General features: G+C 36.4%; 1 protein-coding gene across 4 annotated transcripts; it reads right to left on the reverse strand.

Moving 5' to 3' along the window:
• Positions 1-990: 990 nt before the first annotated feature.
• Positions 991-15,852, reverse strand: LOC122061796 (casein kinase 1-like protein 3). Of its 4 annotated transcripts, XR_006134722.1 has the most exons (19): positions 15,506-15,852; positions 15,373-15,413; positions 14,508-14,577; positions 14,275-14,423; positions 14,043-14,138; positions 13,859-13,929; positions 11,141-11,202; positions 10,983-11,046; positions 10,714-10,798; positions 10,503-10,629; positions 9,659-9,741; positions 9,348-9,405; positions 8,855-8,979; positions 8,390-8,584; positions 3,776-3,899; positions 3,369-3,458; positions 3,128-3,271; positions 2,052-2,396; positions 991-1,949 (listed from the first exon to the last, which is right to left on the reverse strand). XR_006134722.1 is itself a non-coding variant. In XM_042625280.1 (15 exons), the coding sequence occupies exons 1-14, from the start codon at positions 15,579-15,581 to the stop codon at positions 8,393-8,395; spliced, it is 1,299 nt and encodes a 432-aa protein (XP_042481214.1). In that variant the 5' UTR covers positions 15,582-15,851; the 3' UTR covers positions 3,585-3,899; positions 8,390-8,392. The 4 variants fall into 4 exon arrangements, 1 of the variants encoding a protein (XP_042481214.1); XR_006134721.1 differs by having other exon boundaries at positions 991-2,396; XR_006134723.1 differs by having other exon boundaries at positions 991-2,396; positions 3,369-3,469.
• Between the last annotated feature and the right edge of the window lie 7,158 nt (positions 15,853-23,010).

Raw genomic sequence — 23,010 nt, forward strand, 5'->3', positions numbered from 1 at the left:
TTCCCCCATTTTAACTATCTTATAATATTTTTCCCTCTTTTTTCCTGCTCAAATTGTTATAAAATCTTCATATTTCTTCACTCTTGCTTTTTCCACATTCTTTTCAACATCATCTCACAAATTTATATATTTATAAATCCTCTACATCCTTAATCCTTTGCGATGTTTTAATACTACTTGAACATCATCATTCCAACACCAATCCACCCCTCAACAAATGAGCTTTTCCTTTTTCAATTCGCCTATGACATCTTTCGCAACCTTTCTAATATAAGAACTCATATCGTTCCACATCGTACTACACTTAAGTTTACTACATCTTTACAATTGACAAAACCAACGAGGTTAGGTTAAAAGAATTCCATGTGGAACTTGGTTTACATGCCCTTTGTCACCATACACTGAAAACTGCAAGGATCTATGGGGAGAATGGCACTCTGAATTTGCATTATTAGACCCCACAGTGTCAGCAAGAAAGACACAGGTGTTCAACAAATTAATCAAGATTTAACTCTTTTTTACTCAATAATGTAAAGAAGAATATCCTATTATGTTAATACGTGCCACCACTAATACGGTAACTATGAAATACCTGAAGTGGGTGTCATCCTGCAAACGAAATCAGTGAACTGAACAGTCATAACAGTTCTAGTAACAATTTCAGTGGTAAACGGTTTCTCCATTCAATAGTCCACCTGGTTGAGAGGAAAGAAAGTACCTTTAAATTACCATTCATTGGAGTCAGTTCTTCCTGTATCTTCATGTTCATCTCTCCATGTGTTGCTTAATGGGCAGCCGACGCAGTTGGTCATCAGGATACGAAGACCCCACCATCAGAGCGATTTAGCCATGATAGAATGTAGTATATCCTGTTTACTTCACTGAATCACATGAAATTTGACCCAATTCCGGATATGCAATGTATGAAATGCATATGAACAGAAGAAGGAAGAAAAGATAATTTTTCTACACAAATTCGAACTTGCGACGGATACAAATGTAATAAATTGATAAAACATTCCTGGAAACAAAATTCTGTCACTTAAACTTCTGTTATGGAGTGATCATCAGAACAAAAATCATCAATTTCTACTTTACTATATTGCAATCGATTGGGAACCAGAACAAGACCAATATCCTAGAACAATACCTCAAATACCGAATATACAACAGAAATTTTTTTTTTTTTTTTTTTTTTTTTTTCTTTTTTTAGCTAGCTAGCAACTGGGTAGAAAATATGGTACTTAACGATACTTGCTAAAGTTGGGTCAACAAATGAGAAGGCTGTGTTGGCTACCCATGACCCAACTGACTGTCCCATATAATCCTCAAGTCCCAAGTACCCAAACTGATAATCCTCAATTCCCAGTATTAGGATTCATATCACATGATGCATATGAGTTATGAGATAAGGTCCACGTTTCCATGCCTGCCAAGGCAATATGCATTAGAGAATCGGAAAAATAAAAATAAAAACTAAAAAAAGAAAGGGGGTGGGTGCGTGGGAGGGGAAATAGAGTACTCGACATCTTCCGTAGTAATGAAAATCAAACCCACATCCTTGCCTTCGCCGCCAACAGCCTTTTGAAGTTTTTCAACTGAAATTATTAAAACAATTTCACTTCGTGTCCACACCAAAACATAACGGGCTAAATTTTCTATGCTTTGATGCAACACCAATAGCAACGCAAATCTCCACGAAATCCATGTTGTCCACCAATCTCATCACACCCTGCAATATTGAATCATGAGTTTTTGGATCAACATATCAATCGCCGAGCCATATGAGCTTTCATTTGATCTCTTTCTCAATTCCCAACAGGGCCATGCAATCCCTTCTAATTCCTCCTTAAAAATTCCATAGCATTACTACTAATCAACAATTGCGAGTCTACACACACCATCACTCCCAAAGATTTTTTTGGTCGAGAACACTCCCAAAGATTACTCTGCCAACAATTTCATCCCAAAAGAGTGCATATTTAGCCTCAATCTTGAAAATGACACTTTCATGCACAGCCAGAAAAATAAAAAACAAAAGCATATCCTACCATAGATTGCTCCATCATATGGTAAGCTTTTTCAGTATTTCCAGCCAACTACTGCCTTTCACGTTTCATTCATTTTCCCACCATACCATCATTAGCTAAACCCCAGATATTTTCCACCTAAAGTCGGACTTCTTTTGTGATTCTTAGGAATAATTACTTGCGGTGTCACAAGAAGCTTGCCACTTCGGAATACCAGCACCCATCAAGTCAGTATCTTTCTCACCAGTTCAATAATGGCATTGTTTCTTCCTTTGCAGTAAGAAATATATGGACCAGTGGCATCTTTCTGGAGTTCAACTCCATTTACCATACCACCATCTGATAGCATGGTGGATTGAAGAGGCCCTGAAAATTTTACATCCCATAAATAAGTTCCAATATTGTAAACATAGAATATCAAACTGCTACCAAATCCTACAGAATGATATGAAGGCAGAAGTATCTCAGGTTTTCTTCTTTCTTTCCCCCTTCTTTCCACAAAAATAATTCTATACAACTATGAATTAAGAGCCAAAACCCAATTTTAAAGGAAACAAAAATCAAATTGAAATAAGAAACCATGAAAATATCGAGGCCTCATTTAAGCAGGCACATAGTGATAATCATGTGGATCGTAAAGGGAAAATAAGGACAAACATTGCCCATGGAAGCAAGAATATTTCCAAGCAGTTAAAGAAAAAAACAGATAAATGAGGATTAATAGCAAAATACTCAAAAATTGATCTTTACATAAATTCAATGAAAAAAGAAAAAGGGAAGAAAGATGTGCAACCAAAACCCAACAATTTTCTCCTTACCAACGTAAATATCGGAATTTCCTTCCCATTTTTTTTGGTAATAACTAGCAAGACCAATCAAGACAGCATAACTAATTGGAATTTTGTAAGACAACAGAAGTAGGGTACAAAAAATAGAAACGTTTCCTGCTTCAAGTTCCAACTGAACACAAATCACTGACAAACAGAGCCAGCAAATTTAGTGGCTTGAAATGTTTATGCAGCCACAACTTTTAATAGACAGCATAAGACAAATATAATTTTGGAGAAGCAGGTCAAAAAGCGCCAGTCATGAAGTACCTTAAAATATTTCTATCCTCCAAATTCTGACCCCCTCAAGATCCATATATTTCCTTCAGGTGAAGTTCGATTTTATCCCAGTTGTTCTGTTCTCTTCACAAATGTTTGCTCTTCTGCTATTTGAACCAGCCATAATATCTTTCCCTGAAGAGTATCAAAGATTGGCAGATGAGAGAACATCGAGTACGACTAGCTATACAATTCATTAAATTAGGCATAACTCAAGAAGGCATGCTTGTACCTGACACAAGTGCCATGAAGCAACCATGAAATATTGGCACCTGAAACACTAGATTATTGTGTTTTATTCAGATCCTGAGAACTCGAGTACCTAGGTTAAAACTGATCCAGGTGAACATCCGAAGCTTTGATTTAAAACAATAAAGTAACAAACATAAAAATGCAACTCATAATCCTGAATAAAATGAAGTACACAAACACCATGAAAACAACCATATAGCACAATGTGAATTGTATGATCTATTAACAGTGAGAATGGAAACAAAAACATTTGAATGTATAATCCATGTTACAAAGAACCACAAAACCCAAGGCTGGTCAGAATAATTTGTGCCATCTATGTACGCAACAGCTACCAAGCTTTTGAGTAGGACCCATTTTAGCATCATCCAATGTGTCCGTAGTCACCTTAAGAAAGATACAATATGCAAGTTGGTCTCCAAATGAGGACATGAGAAACAATAACTTGTCGCAGTTCCACAGCTTCTGTAAATGTTCTCCGGGTTAGCTTTACTTCAATGAATCTTGTTCTCTACATTCATCACCAACAAAACAAATTGAAGACTCAGTAACTAAAAGAAACACTGATGGACAGCTCAATCTGTTTCATATCACGAATCAATCCTCCACATGATACTTAGCTGTAATGTATTGATATGGATATTGCTATATTCAGTTTTACTTCAGGAACAACAAATATAATGGCCAATGTAAAGGATATTATTAACCACTAAATAAATAAATATATATATATATATATATATATTTATTTATTATAAATATATAATCGATGCTTGTCAAAAAGAAAAGGCTTATATAATGGATATCCAATATATACTCCTACACACAATGTGAAGAGCTTTCAAATCAAAAGGTCTATTGCAACACATTCCATTTGCCTAATCACAACACATAAACCTCAGGGCAGATAGCATATGCATAACAGGCAACACCTTTTTTCACATATCTGTTTATTTAATGAAGACACAGAGTAAACTGATAATTCAAAAGTAAATCCATGACAACTCCAGTATTTCAATCCTAGATGTCTTTTATTTAAACCTTGACCCAAGAAGAGCTGCTTGGTTTAACCTAAAGGGTAACTTTGATGGAGGGCCGGTAGGGGTAGGGAAGAAATCCCTGAGACGGGTCTCAAAGTTGTAGGGGAAAGGGAGAAATAGCATTAAGAAAGGGGGGGAAGAAGTATCACACACACATGCCCACAGGCTCCATAAATATTCAAACTCAATTCATCTTTCCAATCTCTATCTAATACTTAGGTTACATGCCTTTATATAATAAACTCAAATTAAAACTTGCCTAATAAAAATCTAAGACTGAAATAGCAACTTCTAATTTGCTTCCTAAATTATAACTAATGAAATTAGAAACAAAATAAAATTTAAATTGGCAATTCCCTAATTGACTAAGAACTACCCAAAAATAAAAAATTACATATCTTCCCAAATTAAATAACTCAATACTTCCTAAATAAAGTAACTCGTAAATTATCCTACTGATTTCAAAAATCTAATCGGACCCGACTCGTCTAGGTCGAGATTGCCCGACAGGTCAACCCAGTTCAACCTCGATTCTACATCAACTCCCCCGGTGTTAAGAAAAAATCTTGTGGACGAGTTTTAAAGAATGATAACAATAAGAACTCACGAACAGGGGTGAATTGCTCGTCGTCTGCATCAAGAACAAAATCCATGAGGTGAAGCTTTGGAGGTGCAGTCAAGTCCAGAAAATCATAGGGAAGAACGAATTCATGATAGTGAACCACTGGCACTGCATTGATGGCCGTCATTACCTGATCCATGATTTTCTCACTTTCCGTCGTCATCTCCTGTTCCACAATAGGATGATCGTCCACTTGTGTTGATGTCTCTAGTTCAACTGGTGGTTGTATTGGGGGTATCACTTTCTTTGACGCAACCAATCCATGAAGATTAAATTTTTTATACATGTAAGGTTGGAGGGTGCACACATTGTCACGATCAAAAATACCATCCCGTTGTTCCAATCAGCCTCGACCCAATTTAATGATGCGCTGAGGAGAGTCAAACACTTCACAAAAAGCACCATCATAATAAGGAGGAACAGAAAATTCAACAAATACAATATCCTCTGACTAAAAAATAATCTGACTGGTGATGCAGTTGCACGATGGACTTAGAAAAAAATAAATATCTTTTGATTTGATTTTCTTTTTTTTTTTAGAAACAATTTCCTTTCAAGTAGTATCCATTAATTGTTTGATTTTTTTTCCTTTATATTGGACATGTAATCGATGGAGTTTTTTCAGTTTTAATTTTGGAGACTTACAACTTGGTTGAAGAATTTTTGGGTGTGACCCATGGCTATCAATTTTCCCTTTCTCCCTCTCTGAATTTCTCTCCTCTTCCCTACCATTCTTTTACTTCTTCTTTATTTCATCCTCTTCCTCTTCCTCTTCATTATTATTTTCGGGTTTTTCCCCTACCCTGCTCTGAGCTATAGTAGCTGCCCTGTTTCTGGGCGAGAGTTATAGCACTATTGAAGTGCTTCAAGCTCTCTTATGTGAGATCTGTTTGGGTCGACGTTGTGATCGAAGGAAGCCCTCACATATACGACCTGAACCCTAGAACCTTGGCTCCTATTGATTCCCCTATTGTGAGAAATAAGACCTGCAACTCTGGTTACTTGAAGCTGCCACTCAGATTTGATTTCAGAGCTTCAATCTCCATAGCTGGTGGGTGGATCGAACTGCTGCTAGTTACAATCAAGAAGATTAGGAGTAGAAATACTCTCTTCAAAAATTCTGGCCGATTAAGTTCTTATCGGAAGGGTAACGGTACTCATAGACCAAAAAGCCTCCACTGGTTTCTGGTTCTCACGACAAGAAGAAGAAAAAGAGGTTTTTTTTTTCTTTTTTCTTTATTGTTTAGCACCATTACTGTTACTTTCCCATACTACCCTCACTTTTATTTCTTTTTTAATCTGTTGTCCTATTTTCTCCTTAGTCCAAAATTACCCTTTTACTAGCATATTGTAGCTTAGGCCTTTAGTTCCATCTAATTACAAGTCTGCCACTCCCTTCTAAAGTTCCATTTATTTACAAACCTGCCACTTTCATTGGAAACTTCAGCTTAATTACAATTCTGCCATTTAGTTGAAGCTTTATTTCAATACAATTGTTATTGGGTGTTGCCTTTGTTTTATTGAGTGTTTAAGTGAGCCCTAAGCGATCCAATTTCAGCCCTTGATCCGGATCCACTTCAACTGGTCTTTGACAACATATCCACCACAGATCTGAAGACAAAATTGTCATTTAGTCGCTCATCAATTAACAATTTAGCAGACTTTTCATTGGGCAACCACACTCCAAATTTGAACACAAAGGTATCCATGGAAATAATAGAAGGCACAGATAAGAGTGGCAAATTGATAAATAACTTAAGTTTATGATAAGAGTGGCAATACTGTAATTTGAAGGCTTCAAATATATCCCTCAATATGGAGCACGTATGGACCAAGATTAAAATAAGAGTAAATAAAAATAAGGCACTAAGGAGGGGTAAATATGGAAAGAAAAAGGTAATTAAAGAAAAAAGGAGACAAAAGGGCATCGTGAGGTTGGGTTTTACTGATAGAAGGGGTTACTCCTTCCTAGAGATGGAACCAACAGACCAGGGAGTTCGTTGATGAAGAAACAGCGGGATTCCAACGAAGGTGAGACTCCAGGAGCGATGGCGGATGACCAGGAGAAGGTGGAATGAAATCAACAAAGATGCCGTCGACTTGCAGCCAGAAGTTCGAACCAGGTACGATTCTACCTCTCTCTCTCCTCATCTTCTTCTTCTTTTCTGTCTTCTGTCTTCTATCTCTTCTTCTTCTACTTTCTTCTATCTCTCTTCTCGACTTTCCTCCTTCTTTGTGACTTCCTTTTTTTCTTTTTTTGGCTGTCAGACAGAAAGAGGAGGCCGGTTTTTTTTTTTTTTTTTTTTTTTTTTTTGCTACTGTCGAAAGGGAAAAGAAGTGAAAAAGAGGAGGCGGTGGGATTTTTCTGGTTGGGAATTGAAGGGAGGAGAAAAGGGAGGGAATAGGGTTAGAGTTTCAGCAGCCTTTTGGGATTTTTTTTTTTTTAATTGCTGTCGGAACCCTAGAAAAGGGGGCTCAATCCGAAGGAAGTTGGGAGAAAGAAGGGAGTGAGATAGGGGTCAGGTCGATTCAACGGAATCTTCTTTTAAACTGTTCTCAGTCTCTGTAGAAACCAGAACAGAATGGGAAAAAGAGAGATGGAGGGGAAGGAATGGGAATCCTTCAGCTCTGATACCAATTGACGTAGGGCCAGTAGGGGTAGGGAAGAAATCCCTGAGACGGGTCTCAGAGTTGCAGGGGAAAGGGAGAAATCACACTAAGAAAGGAGGAAGAAAGAAGAATCACACACACATACCCACAGGCTCCACATATACTCAAACTCAATTCATCTTTTCAATCTCTATCTAATACTTAGGTTACATGCATTTATATAATAAACTCAAATTAAAACTTGCCTAATAAAAATCTAAGACTGAAATAGCAACTTCTAATTTGCTTCCTAAATTATAACTAATGAAATTAGAAACAAAATAAAATTTAAATTGGTAATTCCCTAATTGACTAAGAACTACCCAAAAATAAAAGATTACATATCTTCCCAAAATTAAATAACTCAACACTTCCTAAATAAAGAAACTCCTAAAATATCCTACTGATTTCAAAAATCTAATCAGACCCCGACTTGTCTTGGTCGAGATTGCCCGATGGGTCAACCCAGTTCAACCTCGATTCTGCATCAAACTGAGAAAAAAAGGAGGCTTGTAATGTAAGCTTTGCAACACTGAAACTTTAGCTGTCAAAAACAGAATCCTAACATGATGAAAGCAGTACACAATATGAACAAGGGACACTACTACCCCCTTTCAGAGGAACCCACACACCTAACTGTGATGATGTTCTTTAGAATATGAATGAGGTTAAAGGTTAAGGCTCCCATACCAATCACTTGGCAGAGGAATTGCGTTGCAACGAAGGAAGCCAACTGCTTGAAGGGCCAATTTTGCTGCCAAACCCATGACCAAAATGTGCAGCTTCAGCTGGCACCATCGGTTTTGGAGCATTTCTCTTGGAGGCACCTGGCAGAGCAAATGAAGTAGATGGCATTTGGACCTTCTCAGGAAAGTAACTCAGAGTCTGAAACCATCAAAATCCAAAAAGCTCTGATTATTAAGTATTAGAAGAAACTGCTACAAATTACGCAGAACAGGAAAATATTAATGGATCTATCAAAAAGAGAAAAGCAATAGAAATAATTGCAGCCAAATCCTGTCAAAGTAAATTATCGAATCCTTTTCTGGGTGTCCTAGAAGACTGAAGTCTAAAGTGAGCACTATTCTACAACAAACGGGCTGCAACTGGGAAGTTTCACGTGATAAAAGCATACCGACCGACAAAATGACTTACGTTATTTCCAGTAGTAGGATTCTTCTCTGTTGATGGTTTAAATTGCATGCGAACCCCAGGATGTGCAGCATTACTTGATATTACTCTCTCTGTAACATCAGCTGAATGAGATACATTGTTTCCTCCTGCCATTCGAGCAACAACAGTAATTTTTTTCAAAAAGCATGCTCCCAATGGGGAAATGAAAGAAAATTGTGAGCAGCAGTCACTCAGCTCACAAAAGCGGACAAAAATTGAGGATCCCCACCCCCCCTAAATTCATGAAGCAAATTGATAGGTAATAACGGTTGATTAGTAAATTAGGAACCACTTGAAAAAATAGCTGTCTAATCTTTGTCTAGTATGGTCTCCTACAAGACAGTACACAAGCTTACTTCATATAGTAAGTACTTCCAGATGTTGGCAGTGTAGATAACAAGCCATGTTATAGTTACTCAATGTTGTATTCTTCATTTATTTCATGTTCAGTATCAGTTTAATAAAAAGTTTTTACCTCGATTCTTGTCAACATCCATAGGCATTGCTCGACTGCTGTTCCCACCATTAAGTGGCTGCAAATATGCATTAACAATTCTCATCAGAACACACATGCACATAAGCAGATTGATTAGGTTGAAGAAAGAGAGAGAGAGAGAGAGCATGCCAAATCCAGAACTAAAAATATGAATCTAGACTCTAGAGCAACCACAAAACGTAACACAACTATTCGAGGGCAAGTCATGCATACATCATATAAAGGATTGATCTGAATTGATCTGAAGGGATGAGGAAAATTAATTCTATATTATAAATGAAAATACTAACAGAAATTCGGGGCTGGGACTTTGTCTTTTGGGCTTGCTGATACTTCAGGATGGTCCAGTCAAATACATAATCAAACTCATATCCTGTCAGACATGTAACAAAATCATTATCAGGCCTAAAACTGCAATTACTGCAATAATAAACAAAAAAAAATTATATAAACATGGATTTCAAGGCCCTATTCATCAGCTGAAAGCAAGACAAAGACAATGCCACAACCGAACAACTAAAAAAAATGCCTGCACCCCAAAAACATAGTCACTCATAAAATAGTCCCATACTCTTTCATACTTTCTCATATTATAGATCACAAATGATTTTCTTCAGATGCATTGGTCTGTCAAAAATACATGGTAAGAGGATAATATAACATGGAGCAGTATAAATAGGTATCAATGCTAACAGCAAACTATTTTCAATTTCATCAACTAACAAAACAAATAGCAGTTCAGAAGGCCACAAACTAACAAAACATAGGCAAGGGCTTAATAACCCTAAATATTGGAATAAGATTATTTGAGTTGGATCTAAGAAATATAGTGGTATTTTCTATTGATCCAATGGTCATTGATTCAGAAAGATCAATACAGTGCAATGCCATCTACCATTTACATTTATCTGCAAAGAACTAACTCAAACTCCATTCATGTATTAAGACGAGATCTTTCTCACATCTAGCAAATGTTCTGCATTTTCTACAAGCAATGGATGGAGATTATACATGAAGAAGAATTGTGGTATCAAACCCCATCCATAATCACAATGTGAATAGCACAAAACTGAGCTCCAATGGCCAATGGAATGATTGGAGGAGGAAAAAAAATATTAACAACTAGACAAATACCTTCACGAGTAAACAAGTCACTGAATAAACGCTTCAAGAATCTATAATCAGGCCGTTGATCAAATGTCAGAGAATGGCAGTAATGGAAGTATGATGCAAACTCCACAGGATAAGTCTTGCACAGAACCTAAAAGAGAAATTAACCAGAGTCAGTTGAATTTACAACAATAATGATGCATATTTAGGGCAGAAGGGCAATGAAGAGACATACTTCAATAGGAGTTGCTAATTTCTTCTCACATATTTTGTCATATTTTTGTTTTTTTGTGGCAGCTTTTAGACCCTGCCAAGGAAGGCTACAAACGAAAATACATTAGTCGGTACAATTGAAAAACAGCCATGCCATATCTTGATAGAAACAGTATCAGATAGAGACCTAAGATGATGACCCAAAAAGAAAAAAAAAAAGACCCCAACTGCACAGGTGGAGTAAGTAAATTCTACTAAACGGTCCTCTTGAGGCAGAATTCAAACACTTACCTTCCACTCAAAAAATACAACAAAACATAACCAAGAGACTCCAAATCATCCCGCCGGCTTTGCTCTGGACAGAACAGCACAAATCAGGATCCATAAGTTCAACTTCAGGATCCATAAGTTTAACTTGAATCAAACCAACAAACCAATCATTCACTTACCAATACCCAAATGAGTATTACAGCTGGCATAACGGGCAGTCCCAGTCAAGTTCTTATTCTCCCTGTCCAAACAAAAAGGAAAGAACAGAAGGATGCTAAGCTAAACATTGTAAAGGCTTGAATTAAAATAAGAAAATGGTCATGCCAATAAAGTAGAATGTCCACACATCTACAACAGCAACTCAGCCTTATCCCAACTAAATGGGGTCAGTTACATGGATCTGATGTAGTTGGGCGTGGGATGATTTGGGAATAATTAGTAAATTGATTTGTTTCCTTCAATTGTTAGTGTAGGGTGTGCTCAAGTTAGTAGGAAGATTGAATTTTTTCTGTTGCCAATTTAGGGTAGTTTCCATTTTTAATTAGCTTCAAATGATATGCTTTTATTTTTCTTTATATAGCCATGTAATGGAGAAGAATTCAGATTTTGAAGAATTAAAACTTGATTGAGATTTTTGGGTGTGAAACCATGGCTGCCATGGGTGATTCCCATCTTTCCCCCTCTAATATTCTCTCCCTGACTCTGATCTTTCTCTTCTCTCTACTATCCCCTTCCTCTTCCATATTATACTATGTTCTTTCTTTTCCCTGCTGCTGTTACTTCACTGGGCTGCAGAAGAGTTGATCGATCTCTCCCAGAAGCACTCCTTTTGGCCTGAGATCTGGAGCGAAGGAAGCTCTTCCTTGGGCAACCTTAACCCTAGAATCTTAGCCTCAACAGGTCTTTCCACTAAGAGAATCGAACCCATGTTCAAACCTGGTTCTATGCTGTTGCGCCAGATGCAGTTGCAGGTCCTCCGATCAGTCCTCTCCTTCACTATTTGAAGCCGATCTCTACTGGGTTAGGTAGGGACTGCTGAGGCGAGCGTTCAACTGGAATTTCAAGTCCAGCTGATGAGATTTGGTGGAACTCTCCCTGCCGAAGCTTGCTGGTCTACTGCCCTGCCCTGGTTTCTATCAAGAAGAAGATGGCAGGTTATTCTCTTACTTTAGAACATTAAATCTATAAAAACCCCCTGTCCTGAAAGTGTGTTCTAGTCTTTCCTCCCTTAATTAATTACAGAATACCCCCTCTTCTAATTTCCTATCTCAGTTGTCCCCATCACTTGTTATGCTATTAGTAAGGCACCTGATTGTCACTGAAATTACAAGAATGCCACTCAACCAGCAAATTTGAGATATTTTGTCTTTATTGTGGGCCCTAAGCGATCCGATTCTAGGTTTTTTAACCCAGGTTCGCATCAAGTGGACCAAAGTATGACCTCTACACTGTCAGATCCCATTACATGGATCATTACCTTCCAATCAGCTCTATTTGAGGTCATACTTTGATACAAGGCCTCAGCTATGCATCTCTTTCCTCAACACTTCTCTTAAGAGTCATTTTAGGTCTGACCCTAGCTTTGGCTCTTTTGTTTTCTTTTCTTTTTTTCTTTTTTTTCTTTTTTTTTTGGGGGGGGAGGGGTGGTGGGGGGTGGTGGGGGTAGGGGAGTAAATGGATCTTTCGGCTCCTTCAACGTAAAACAAATCACTCCTCTATACTGGAGCATCTAAAGGTCTCCACTGAAAATTGTCAGGCCACCTCAAACGACTTTTTCGTAGCCTGTCATGTATTAGAGTTACTCCCAAATCAGTTCTCTCATTCCTTGCTTTAACCTTCCTAGTTCTACTACACATCCATCTCAATATCTTCATCTCAGCTAAACTGAGTTTATCTATATAAAGCTTCTTAACTGCAAAAATCCACATCATATATCATAGCCGGTTGTATAACTGTCCTATAAAATTTTTCTTTAATTTTTAAAGAAATATGTCAATCACACAATACTCTGGACGCACTTCCCCACTTCATTAATCCTATTTTAATTCTCTATGAAACATCATTCTCTATATTACCTTCTTTATTTATGATTGAGCCCAAATACCTAAAATATCACTTTGTGGAATCTCCATCTCATCAGTTTTCACCCCCTCATTATACATCCTAATTAGTTACACATCATATATTCTGTTTTCGTTCTACTTATCTTAAAACCTTTTGATTCCAAGGTTGATCTCAATAATTCCAACTTGCTGTTAATCCCTACTTTTGTTTTATCAACCAAAACAATATCATCAACAAAAAACATAACCAAGGAACCTACTCTTGAATGCCTCTGGTTAAATCATCTATGATAAGCGCATACAAATTAGGACTTAAAGCTGATCCTTGGAGCAATTCAATTGGAATTGAGAATTCACTACCTTGACCCCCCGGGGGGTATTATAGTATTCACCACCCCATGTTTTATATACTTAACTATATCCACATATTCTTGACACACTCCTCTGGTATGTGCTAGATTAACTATTTAAGGACTTTGATCAAGCTTTTTCTAGGTCAATAAAGGCCATATGTAGATCTTTTTTACAATCTCTAAATCTTTCCATGAATACCCAAAATGTCCACACATCTAATGACAGTAAAAGAATATACGAACCAAAAATTCCAACTCATGAAGAATATTAAAAGTTTTGTTCCATGCTTACCCATTGAATGATCAATGGAAGTGAAGAACATAACAAAGTAACTATATATTTACAGACAAGAATAAAAAAGGAAGTCAATAACAAAACTTTTGTGGTTGTCTTGGAAAGATTAGTCGATTTCCTAGGCTCAAAGGCAAACTGATTAAATACCAAACAAAACAGAATTCTCAAACTGTAAAGTGAAAATACCTGTAAGGGATATGACGATTAGTTGTGGAGTCCCTATATCTTTTAGCAAGTCCAAAATCAATGATATAAACCTGGAGAATATGGTAATTCGATCAGAAGAATGATGAAGAAAATATATTTGTCAGGAAGGAAATTAATAGTTGAACTAAAACAAATTACGTAACCGTAAATCTTTCATCCTTACCTGGTTAGCTTTCCGACCAAGACCCATGAGGAAGTTATCAGGTTTAATGTCTCTATGCAAAAACCCTTTAGAATGCAAATACTCGATTCTTGTAATCTGGAATAAATTAATTGAAAATCTAGAATTACTTGTACACTCTTCAGCTAGAATTAAGTTTAAGTTCAATAAATGTAAAATCGAAAAAAATGAAAAATACAAAAAGGAGCCTAAATTGCAACAGAATTGAGTTCACCATCTGATCCGCCAGAATTAAGACCGTCTTAAGCGAGAATTTCCTTCCACAGTAGACAAACAAATCTTCAAGACTTGGTCCCAACAAGTCCATGACAAGGGCATTATCCTCCCCATCTACTCCACACCATTTTATACTAGCAATACCACCTAATAAGTAACATGACAATAAATTAAACACACTTATAAATTTAAGCCATTTGTTATAGGAAAGTTGATGCCTACTATACATACTTCCTCCCTGAAGGATGTTATATAGTTTGGCTTCATAAAGCAGCTGTGGATGTTTTGTCTTGCTGTTTTCCTGCGAAAAAAGTGAACCATTAGTTACAGCAGGAAAATAATACCAAGACTCATCACATTTCTTTCCTCACTTTAATTATACATCATTATAATGTGAATCTTATCTGAAATGAGCTCATTATGCTTATATTAAAAAAAATACTTTCTATTACTAAAAAGTTGTTGGATGTCATAAAACAGCTACCATAGCACACAGGAAGAGCTGCCCACTAGAATGTTAAAAGATACCCCCCATATATGTTGCTGACTGAACACATGAACCAAGTCCCCAACCCAATCCCAATCCCCCCCCCCCCAAAAAAATGCCATAAAGGGGGGGGGGTGTTCATGCGGCAAAGCTAGAACCGTAAGAACTGCAAAGACAGAGCTACCCATCTCGCAGAATGATGCTGGAATTGATTACGCGACAATTATCAAGATTCAAGACAGAAACTTGAAGAGTCAAAGGTTTTGCAAAGTAACGACAAGCAACCGCGAGTTAAAATAAGGGTTAGAAAAGGAGGGACGATGATGGATCACATAAACGATGGGCAACAACATAAGAACAGCTGTAAGGACCAGGGCGATTTCCTCCTCCTTGTAATTAAATAAAATCAGGCGAAGCAAAAAAAAATAAAAAATAAGGGAAATTATACATATTTTCCCCTTGTCAATTTCATCACACGACGCAGGTAGAACAGAAATCTCAATATAAGCTCACGATCAATCCATTCAAAACCTAGCCCAGATAAAGAGGTACAAAATATAACAAACACTGAGAAACAATTGCGACTAGAAGAATTCAACCGATACTTACGATCTTTACTGCGACGATCTCGTATGTTTCGATATGCGTCGCTGTAAAAGAATGAAATCAACCAAAATCATCAATAAACAAGAAGTTCAAATCGTAAACTGAATCAGTTGTAGTTGAATAATAGAAAACTAACCAAGATAGATTTCTCCAAAAGATCCACTACCGATCTTCCGACCTAACTTATACTTCTCCCCAACAATCCTCTCCATCTTCCCCTCACTCCCTCTCTCTTTCTATCTGTATCGATCGATCGATCAGACCTTTAAGAACAAAAGCTAGGGTTTTCAGAATCTTCTAATTCAAAAGGGAAGAACTCAGACGAAACAGAAACCACACACACACGAAAACACGAGACGAGACACCGTTTGAATTAAATATAAAGAAGTAAAGACTCATTCCACCAAATCCAAAAGGCCTCTCAAGTTTCATGCGTTTTTAGAGGAAATAGAAGGAATCCAAATTCTAGTTATAGTACAAAATCAAAAAAAAAAAAAAATGATAAACTAAATTATTGTAACTCGAGGGAGCTTTCTGTGATCCTTGTAATTTCGGGAAGTGCCCTTTGACTAGTTGACTACTCAACCAAGCTGGGCTCCTCGAAGGACAATAATAGCCTCCCCAATCTCCCCACCCTCCTCCTCCTCCTCCGGCAAAAAAAAAAAAACTACTGTAGTATATAGAGTAGGGCAATAAGAAATTTAGATCTGTTATTCGTACAATCACTTCTTTCATACATGCGTGGATTCAACATCTATCTTTTTATTTTCATATATATCCCTTTTCATCCTTGTAATAGTAGTAAATGGAAAAGATGTTAGATCCTCAAATATATGACCAAATGATCGTCAATATAGTGGATCCATGCAGCGAGGGACCAATGAGAGTTTTGTATTTCTTTCTCTCTCAGCGCAAGCAAAGAAGGGGGAGGGGGGGGAATGCACAAAATGACTTTATTTATGCAAGTGGAGATATAGTAAACTAAAACTTGCGGATCCAAATAGAGAAAATGCAGTGTTTACATCAAAGATGTGCTGTTAAAAGAAAAATCAGTACTGCACCTTCTATGAGCCTCTGTTAATTATAGTATCAATCTTGTTTCTTGACAGAAACTTATACCCATATTATTTTAAGTTTTCATGCACCGTCGATACAAGAATGGTACACCCATCAAGGGTTATAAATGTTCAGTCCCTATATTAGTAAGTTGATAATACCCAAACCCCATTGTTCCCCTATATCTTATGGACACCATCTGAACTCATCAGTTCGACAAATTTGTCAAAGATATACGCCAAAACTCATAAAAGGGAACTTCATCATCCTATTAATCCCAAATGTATCATGGATTTAAGAAAACTTGGCTGGACCAGCCAATTCAAATCCAAATCTAACTGACTCTGTGCTGGTTGATTTCAATATAGTTTGGCATGTTTGATCAATACAAATTGGAATTTCGTTGGTTCCAAGACAATTCGAATTAGATTAGGAAACTAATCCCGTACTTGACTTCAAGTTCTTAAAATTTACTTCATCTTTACCTATTCAAATATGGTCCTCTATATATTTTAAAACCCCTATTTTACCTTATGTCAATTGATTTGGGCTGAAATTCTATATGTAAGGGATCTAAAAATCTACAAATTCACAAATTTCAGCCATTTTTTGTCATTATTTGATTGACCAAATAAGCTTGTCTCGACAAGCCAACCAACTAGGTATACTTTGCCTAAGTAATTAAATTTAATTTAATCATTACCTAAAAATAATAATTTAATTGAGTCTTCCAATTCCCAAGTTAACCCTTGGATAAAAGAGAGGGAGCCCATCATTGGATCCTTCCAAATCAATCATGATTTGCCACATAAGCATCCATGGATCGTCCATTTGGCTGTGGACCCAACTCCCAATCTCCCATCTCATCTCTCTTACCCCGGTAGAATGTGCAATCTCAATTCTCAAGTTGTACAGTTCACAAGTACTATTGTTCAATCTTACTTGCGAGAACAGCTCATAATAAAGTTGGAAAAGATCTTAGCTGATAACCATCGTGAGAGCATAACGAATTTCTTGGTTTACCATCGTGAGAGCACCAAACCTCCAAGCAAAACTAAGAGCTTCCCACAGTTAGGAAAAACCCTAGGACAATCAAAAAAGATTAAAAATATATCGATCACACCAATTCTAGAGAACAGAATCACATATAAGCATAAGAGCATCATTGAATTGTCCAAATAGGAGACACTTCATTTCTCCAAGTGGAATGTGTTATGATGAGGGGATTTTTTTTCCCCTTAGTAGTCACACCTTGACATCGATCTCAACCTCTAATCGGATATCTCTAACAATGACGGACCGTGTTTTAATTTTATTATTGGATCGTCTCATTTCTCCAAGTGGAATGTTCATTAGTTTTTATATTGCTACTTTTATTTAATTTCAAGATTTTTTGATTTGGTCATTTAAATAAGACGATCCAATAATAAAATTAAAACACGGTCTGTCATTGTTAGAGATATCCGATCAGAGGTTGAGATCGATGTTGAGGTGTGACCACTATGGGGAAAAAAAATCCCCTCATCATAACACATTCCACTTGGAGAAATGAAGTGTCTCCTATTTGGACAATTCAATGATGCTCTTATGCTTATATGTGATTCTGTTCTCTAGAATTGGTGTGATCGATGTATGTTTAATCTTTTTTTATTGCCCTAGGGTTTTTCTTAAGTGTGGGAAGCTCTTAGTTTTGCTTGGAGGTTTGGTGCATTTTACCTCCTTCGTGCTTGTCCTAGCTTAGGGAAGGGGCTGCCATCCATTTGTTAGTAATTATTTTTCTTTTACTCTAATAAATGGCTTATCTATTTAAGAGAAGAAAAAAAATCCAATAATAGCTACTTAATTTGTGATAATCTAATAGTGAGTCCTAGTTAAAAAAACAACAAAAAAGTGAACTGTGGCACTATGAAGTTTAAGAGAGTTAAAATTTAATAATTTTTGAAAGGGGAAAGGTTGGGTATGGTAGCAATATGCCGAAATTTGTGTCTATCTCTCTCATCCTCCTCTTGGAAAGTCCCCTATGCCCCTCCTATCTCAACCCAACCCTCCCATTAGTTGAGCCACTAGCTTTAGGAAAACCAATGGCATATTTAACCTTCTCCCGGCCCTTTTTAAAAATAGTAATTTATGGGTTAAATATACAAGATGAACAGTCCAAAAAACTGTGAACGATTGTAATCACCCCATTTTATCAGATTTGGGTCCTCTTGGTGCAAGAGGGGTACTAGTGGGGGAGAAAGACACACACAAGACAGGAGAGAGAAAAGGAATCAGAACTCAGGAGAGAGAAAATAGGAGAGAGAGTGACACAAAACCCTTATTACTGAGGCATATTCGTACAATACTAGCTGTCTGCTCAGATTATAGCCGTTAGATGATCATTAAAAAGTCCGAGCTTATGACGGCACGATTGAAAAGTGCACTTAAAATAGAACTTCATAAATGCGAATCAAATGAAGTTAGTCTAAAAAGAATCTTTATCAAGGTTACCATACGAATTTGCAACACATTATTAACAAGATTCTCCAGTCGAATCACGCCTCCTGACCACTGTTAGTTAAAACGCGTTTTAACGCGTTTAAAACGCGTTCGCGTTTTTTTGCCGTTTAAAACGCGTTTTGCCGTATGCTTCCATACAATACGGAAAAAAACGGAAACGGCAAAAGAATCCGTTTAAAACTCGTTTAAAACGGCCGTTTTAAACGCGTATCCGTTTTTTAAGGGTAAAATAGGAATTTTGTAAAAAAAAAATTAATTAAAAAAAAAAAAAAAAACTATTAGTAAAAGTGAAGAGTGAAGACAATATGGTACTTGGCTTTTTATTTTTAACTCCATACTATTTATAGGAAAAAAATCTCATCTTCTTATCGCCCAATGAGTAAAGAGAAGCTAAAGCTAACAACATCTCATTTCTTGTAGCCCATTGGGCTATTTTATCTTGGGACTCCTAGAACTTTTAGAATATTAGATGCATGTATACAGATAATATCTCTTAGATGATCATTATACTACCGTTTTTTTGGTTTCGTTTTTTTGAAAAGTGCACTTAAAATAGAACCTCATAAATGCGAATCAAATGAAGTTATTCTAAAAAGAATCTTTATCAAGGTTACCATACGAATTGGCAACACATTATTAACAAGATTTGCTCCCGTTGAATCAATGCTCCTGACACACGATTCAACCAGCCAATATAAGCCCAAGTGCCAGAATAAGAAGCACTTAAGTCAACCTTCCATGCTGTCAATCCCTTTTTTTTTTGGGTAAATCCATGCTGCCAATCTTGAGATTGGAATATTGAGCGACAATTGTCCATCCAATGGATGTGCGCTCGTTGGAATCGATTTTTTTAATACAAAATGTGTCTACAAGAACCAAGCCACCGAGGGCTCCTAAAATCACTCATTTAAGAAGCCTTTTAGAGAAATTTGTCAGGTAAACACTTTCTAATGCATCATTCATATGTTGGTACTTATGGAGGGCTAGGAATGATATAGTCTTCAACAAACAAGCCTAGTCTCCAAGTGAAGTCATCAAAGTGGCAGAGAAAGCTTACTTGGAGTTTCAGTTAGCAAAGTCTCCACCACCATCTTCTAGGATGACAGCTAAGCTACCTTAGTCTTCCATGGCAATAGGATGGACACCCCCATCAGTGGGTTATATAAAAGCAAATTGTGACATTGCTATCCCCAGAGGTAATACTTCAGGAGGTCTTGGCAGGATCATATTCAGAAACTATGAGGGGCATGTTCTACAAGTTGTATCCTCACCACAGACCCTTGGTTCTACATTACAAGGTGAAGCCCTCGCTATCAGATTGGCCTTGTCTACAACACTACAAGTTGGGTTTACTAATCTCCAAGTAGAGTCGGACAACAAAGAGCTTATTCAATACATTCAAGATCCTAAAAGAGTGCCACCTTTGGATACTGCTGCAACTATCAATGATATTTTATCCCTTTCATGTTCTTTTGTTTCATTATCTTTTCACCATGTACCACGAACTCTGAATTGTATTATGGATGCTCTGGCTACGAAGGCCCTGTCTATCATATGTTTGACAGATTGGTTGATTTCCACTCCTTGGCTTCAATACCTTTGTTTTCCTGAGGCCAATGATTGTACATATGCTCTCAATCAGTAAATTTCCATTCTACCAAAAAAAAAAAAGCCTTTTAGAGACCACTTTTCGAATAAGTGAAACACATGTTAACACTTAGGCTGTGTTTGGTATGCATTCTTGGAATGCATTCTGAGGTGATTAAAACACCGTTTGATAGCCATTCCCATTCTCAAACCTTAGAATTCGTAAGAGAATGTGGTTGTTGAACTGGCTCAGTAGCCTATTCCACGTTCTGACGCAGAAGGAAAATGCCTCATTATAAAAGCCTCCAACCCTCCCTGAAACTCGAGAAGAATTTTGAGGAAGCTGAAAACGAAAGTTTGGTTCATGCAGAGCATAGGTGTCTACTTCTATCAATCTCAGGTGAGATTTGTGCTATTTTTTCTACTCTCTCTCTCTCTCTCTCTCTCTCTCTCTCTCTCTCACACACACACACACACACACACACACATAGTTTCAATGGTCAAAGATTGGGAATTGTTGAAATCATCATCTGCTCCCACCTATAGAATCTTTGATATTTTAATAACTTCATAATGTAAGATTTCCAATTAGGTGGGCTAGCATAGTCAAAGATTTGTTTCCAAAATCGGTTTAATGGTGTTGACTACAGATGAAATAAGCAGAAAGGATCCAATAATGGTAAGTGATCTACATGGAGATATTGGATTTTATTAGCACACTTTAATGGTATGAAATATATATTACTATGTGTGGACCTAAGGTATTGTTTCATTATGGGGACGAAACCCTAATTTCTTTGCAGGGTTGGTCCCTACCCTCACCCCTATATATACTTATCACTGATACATTAAGTGAGGCTAATGACCTAAAGCAACAGGGAAAGAGGAGACCAACATTGATCATGTTGTACAAGGAACATACGAGAAGACATTGAGGAGTTGTTATTCTTCAGCCATGGATTAAGGTACGCCGTTCTTGTCTCTATAGTAATTGTATTATATGCTTATCTGATCTCCATGCATGTGTTGCGCATATGTTTTCTTTCAATAGTATCAGAGCGATTCATGGAGACGATGGGCTACAATTTTCTATTCTTTTGTGCATAACATGCGTATTGAACAATTAATTTGTTATTATCGTTTTGGTTTAGTGAGATAATGGGATATAATGGTGATTTTTGCTTTTGGATTACTTCAAATCGTTAGCTTATGGTTTTTATTAAAAAAAAATTTGCAATCCAAGTTTTGCAAGTATTTTGTTAAAAAAAAAACAAAAAAACAAAAAAAAAAAAAAACAAAACAAAACAAAACAAAACAAAGCAAAAACTTATTTTTTTGCAATCTGGTTTTTGGAATCACATTATGGATTCGGTTTTTTGTTTCAAAAAAAAAAAAAATCCTGCAAACTAAGTGCAGGAATGACGTAGGATGAAGAAGAAAAAAAAAAAAAAAAAAAAGAGAAGAAGACATTAATGTCTAGGGTTTTGATATTATTATAATGTGGTTTTGCCCTTTAGTTCTTAAATAAAGTTTGGGTTCATGTATGATTTTTAGTTGGGTTAGACCTGTGGTTTCTTTTAAGGTAAAACTTAACGGGCCTAAGTAAATTTCTTAAAGGACTTATTAGATTTATTTTCTTTAGATCTAATGGGCCAGATCTGAATTAGAACTTTAACTTGAGGTTGAACTGGTTTGAACCGATCCAAATCGTCATATCCAATACCCAAGAACTAAATCTTTGATTACAATTTGAATTTAGTGAGTTTCTATATTTATTTAATTTATATATATATATATATATATATATAGAACCTTAAGATATATTTGTTTTGATTCTTCAATAAAATGTGACTTAAGGGCCTTTTTGCTTGGGTCTTGTAAGACAGGGATTGTAAGGGTCTATTTGTTTGTAACTTATAAGACAAGGGCCTGGTTATTTGACTTTTATTTGAATAATAACTTAAAGGCTTGTTTGGATTCTGATGGTTTTTTGTTTTTTATTTATACCACTTTAAATGCCATTTTAAGGACCGTTTTGAGGCCAAATTGAAATCCCTTTTTTGCATTGGATTCGTTGTTTCAGGCCACAATTAATGATCTAATTTATTATATGACATGTTTATTTGAAATTTTATGATATATTTGTTTTTAATCATTGAAACAATAGGGCATTGATCAATGTTTTGAGAAATGACTATGTTATTGGTCAACAAAATGTTTTCAACCCCAAGAGGCTTGTTTTTATTAAACTCTTGCGGGTTTGTTCTTTAAATCCAATTTTGTTTGATGATTTAATAAAGAATGAGATAAAATTGGGTTTCTATCTTTAAAAATGTTTTAATGAAACCCAATTGTGAAGCTATACAAACTGTTTATAAAAGTGGAGTCTGGAATTATCTGGTTTTGGTTTAATTATTAAAATTATTATTATTAGGGTAACTTATAGCGCCACCCCCTGGAGAATGCCACAATTATAGGACCAATCCCTTTGTTTCATTA

The sequence above is a fragment of the Macadamia integrifolia genome, chromosome 2 (genome assembly GCF_013358625.1).
Source record: "Macadamia integrifolia cultivar HAES 741 chromosome 2, SCU_Mint_v3, whole genome shotgun sequence".
NCBI lineage: Eukaryota > Viridiplantae > Streptophyta > Magnoliopsida > Proteales > Proteaceae > Macadamia > Macadamia integrifolia.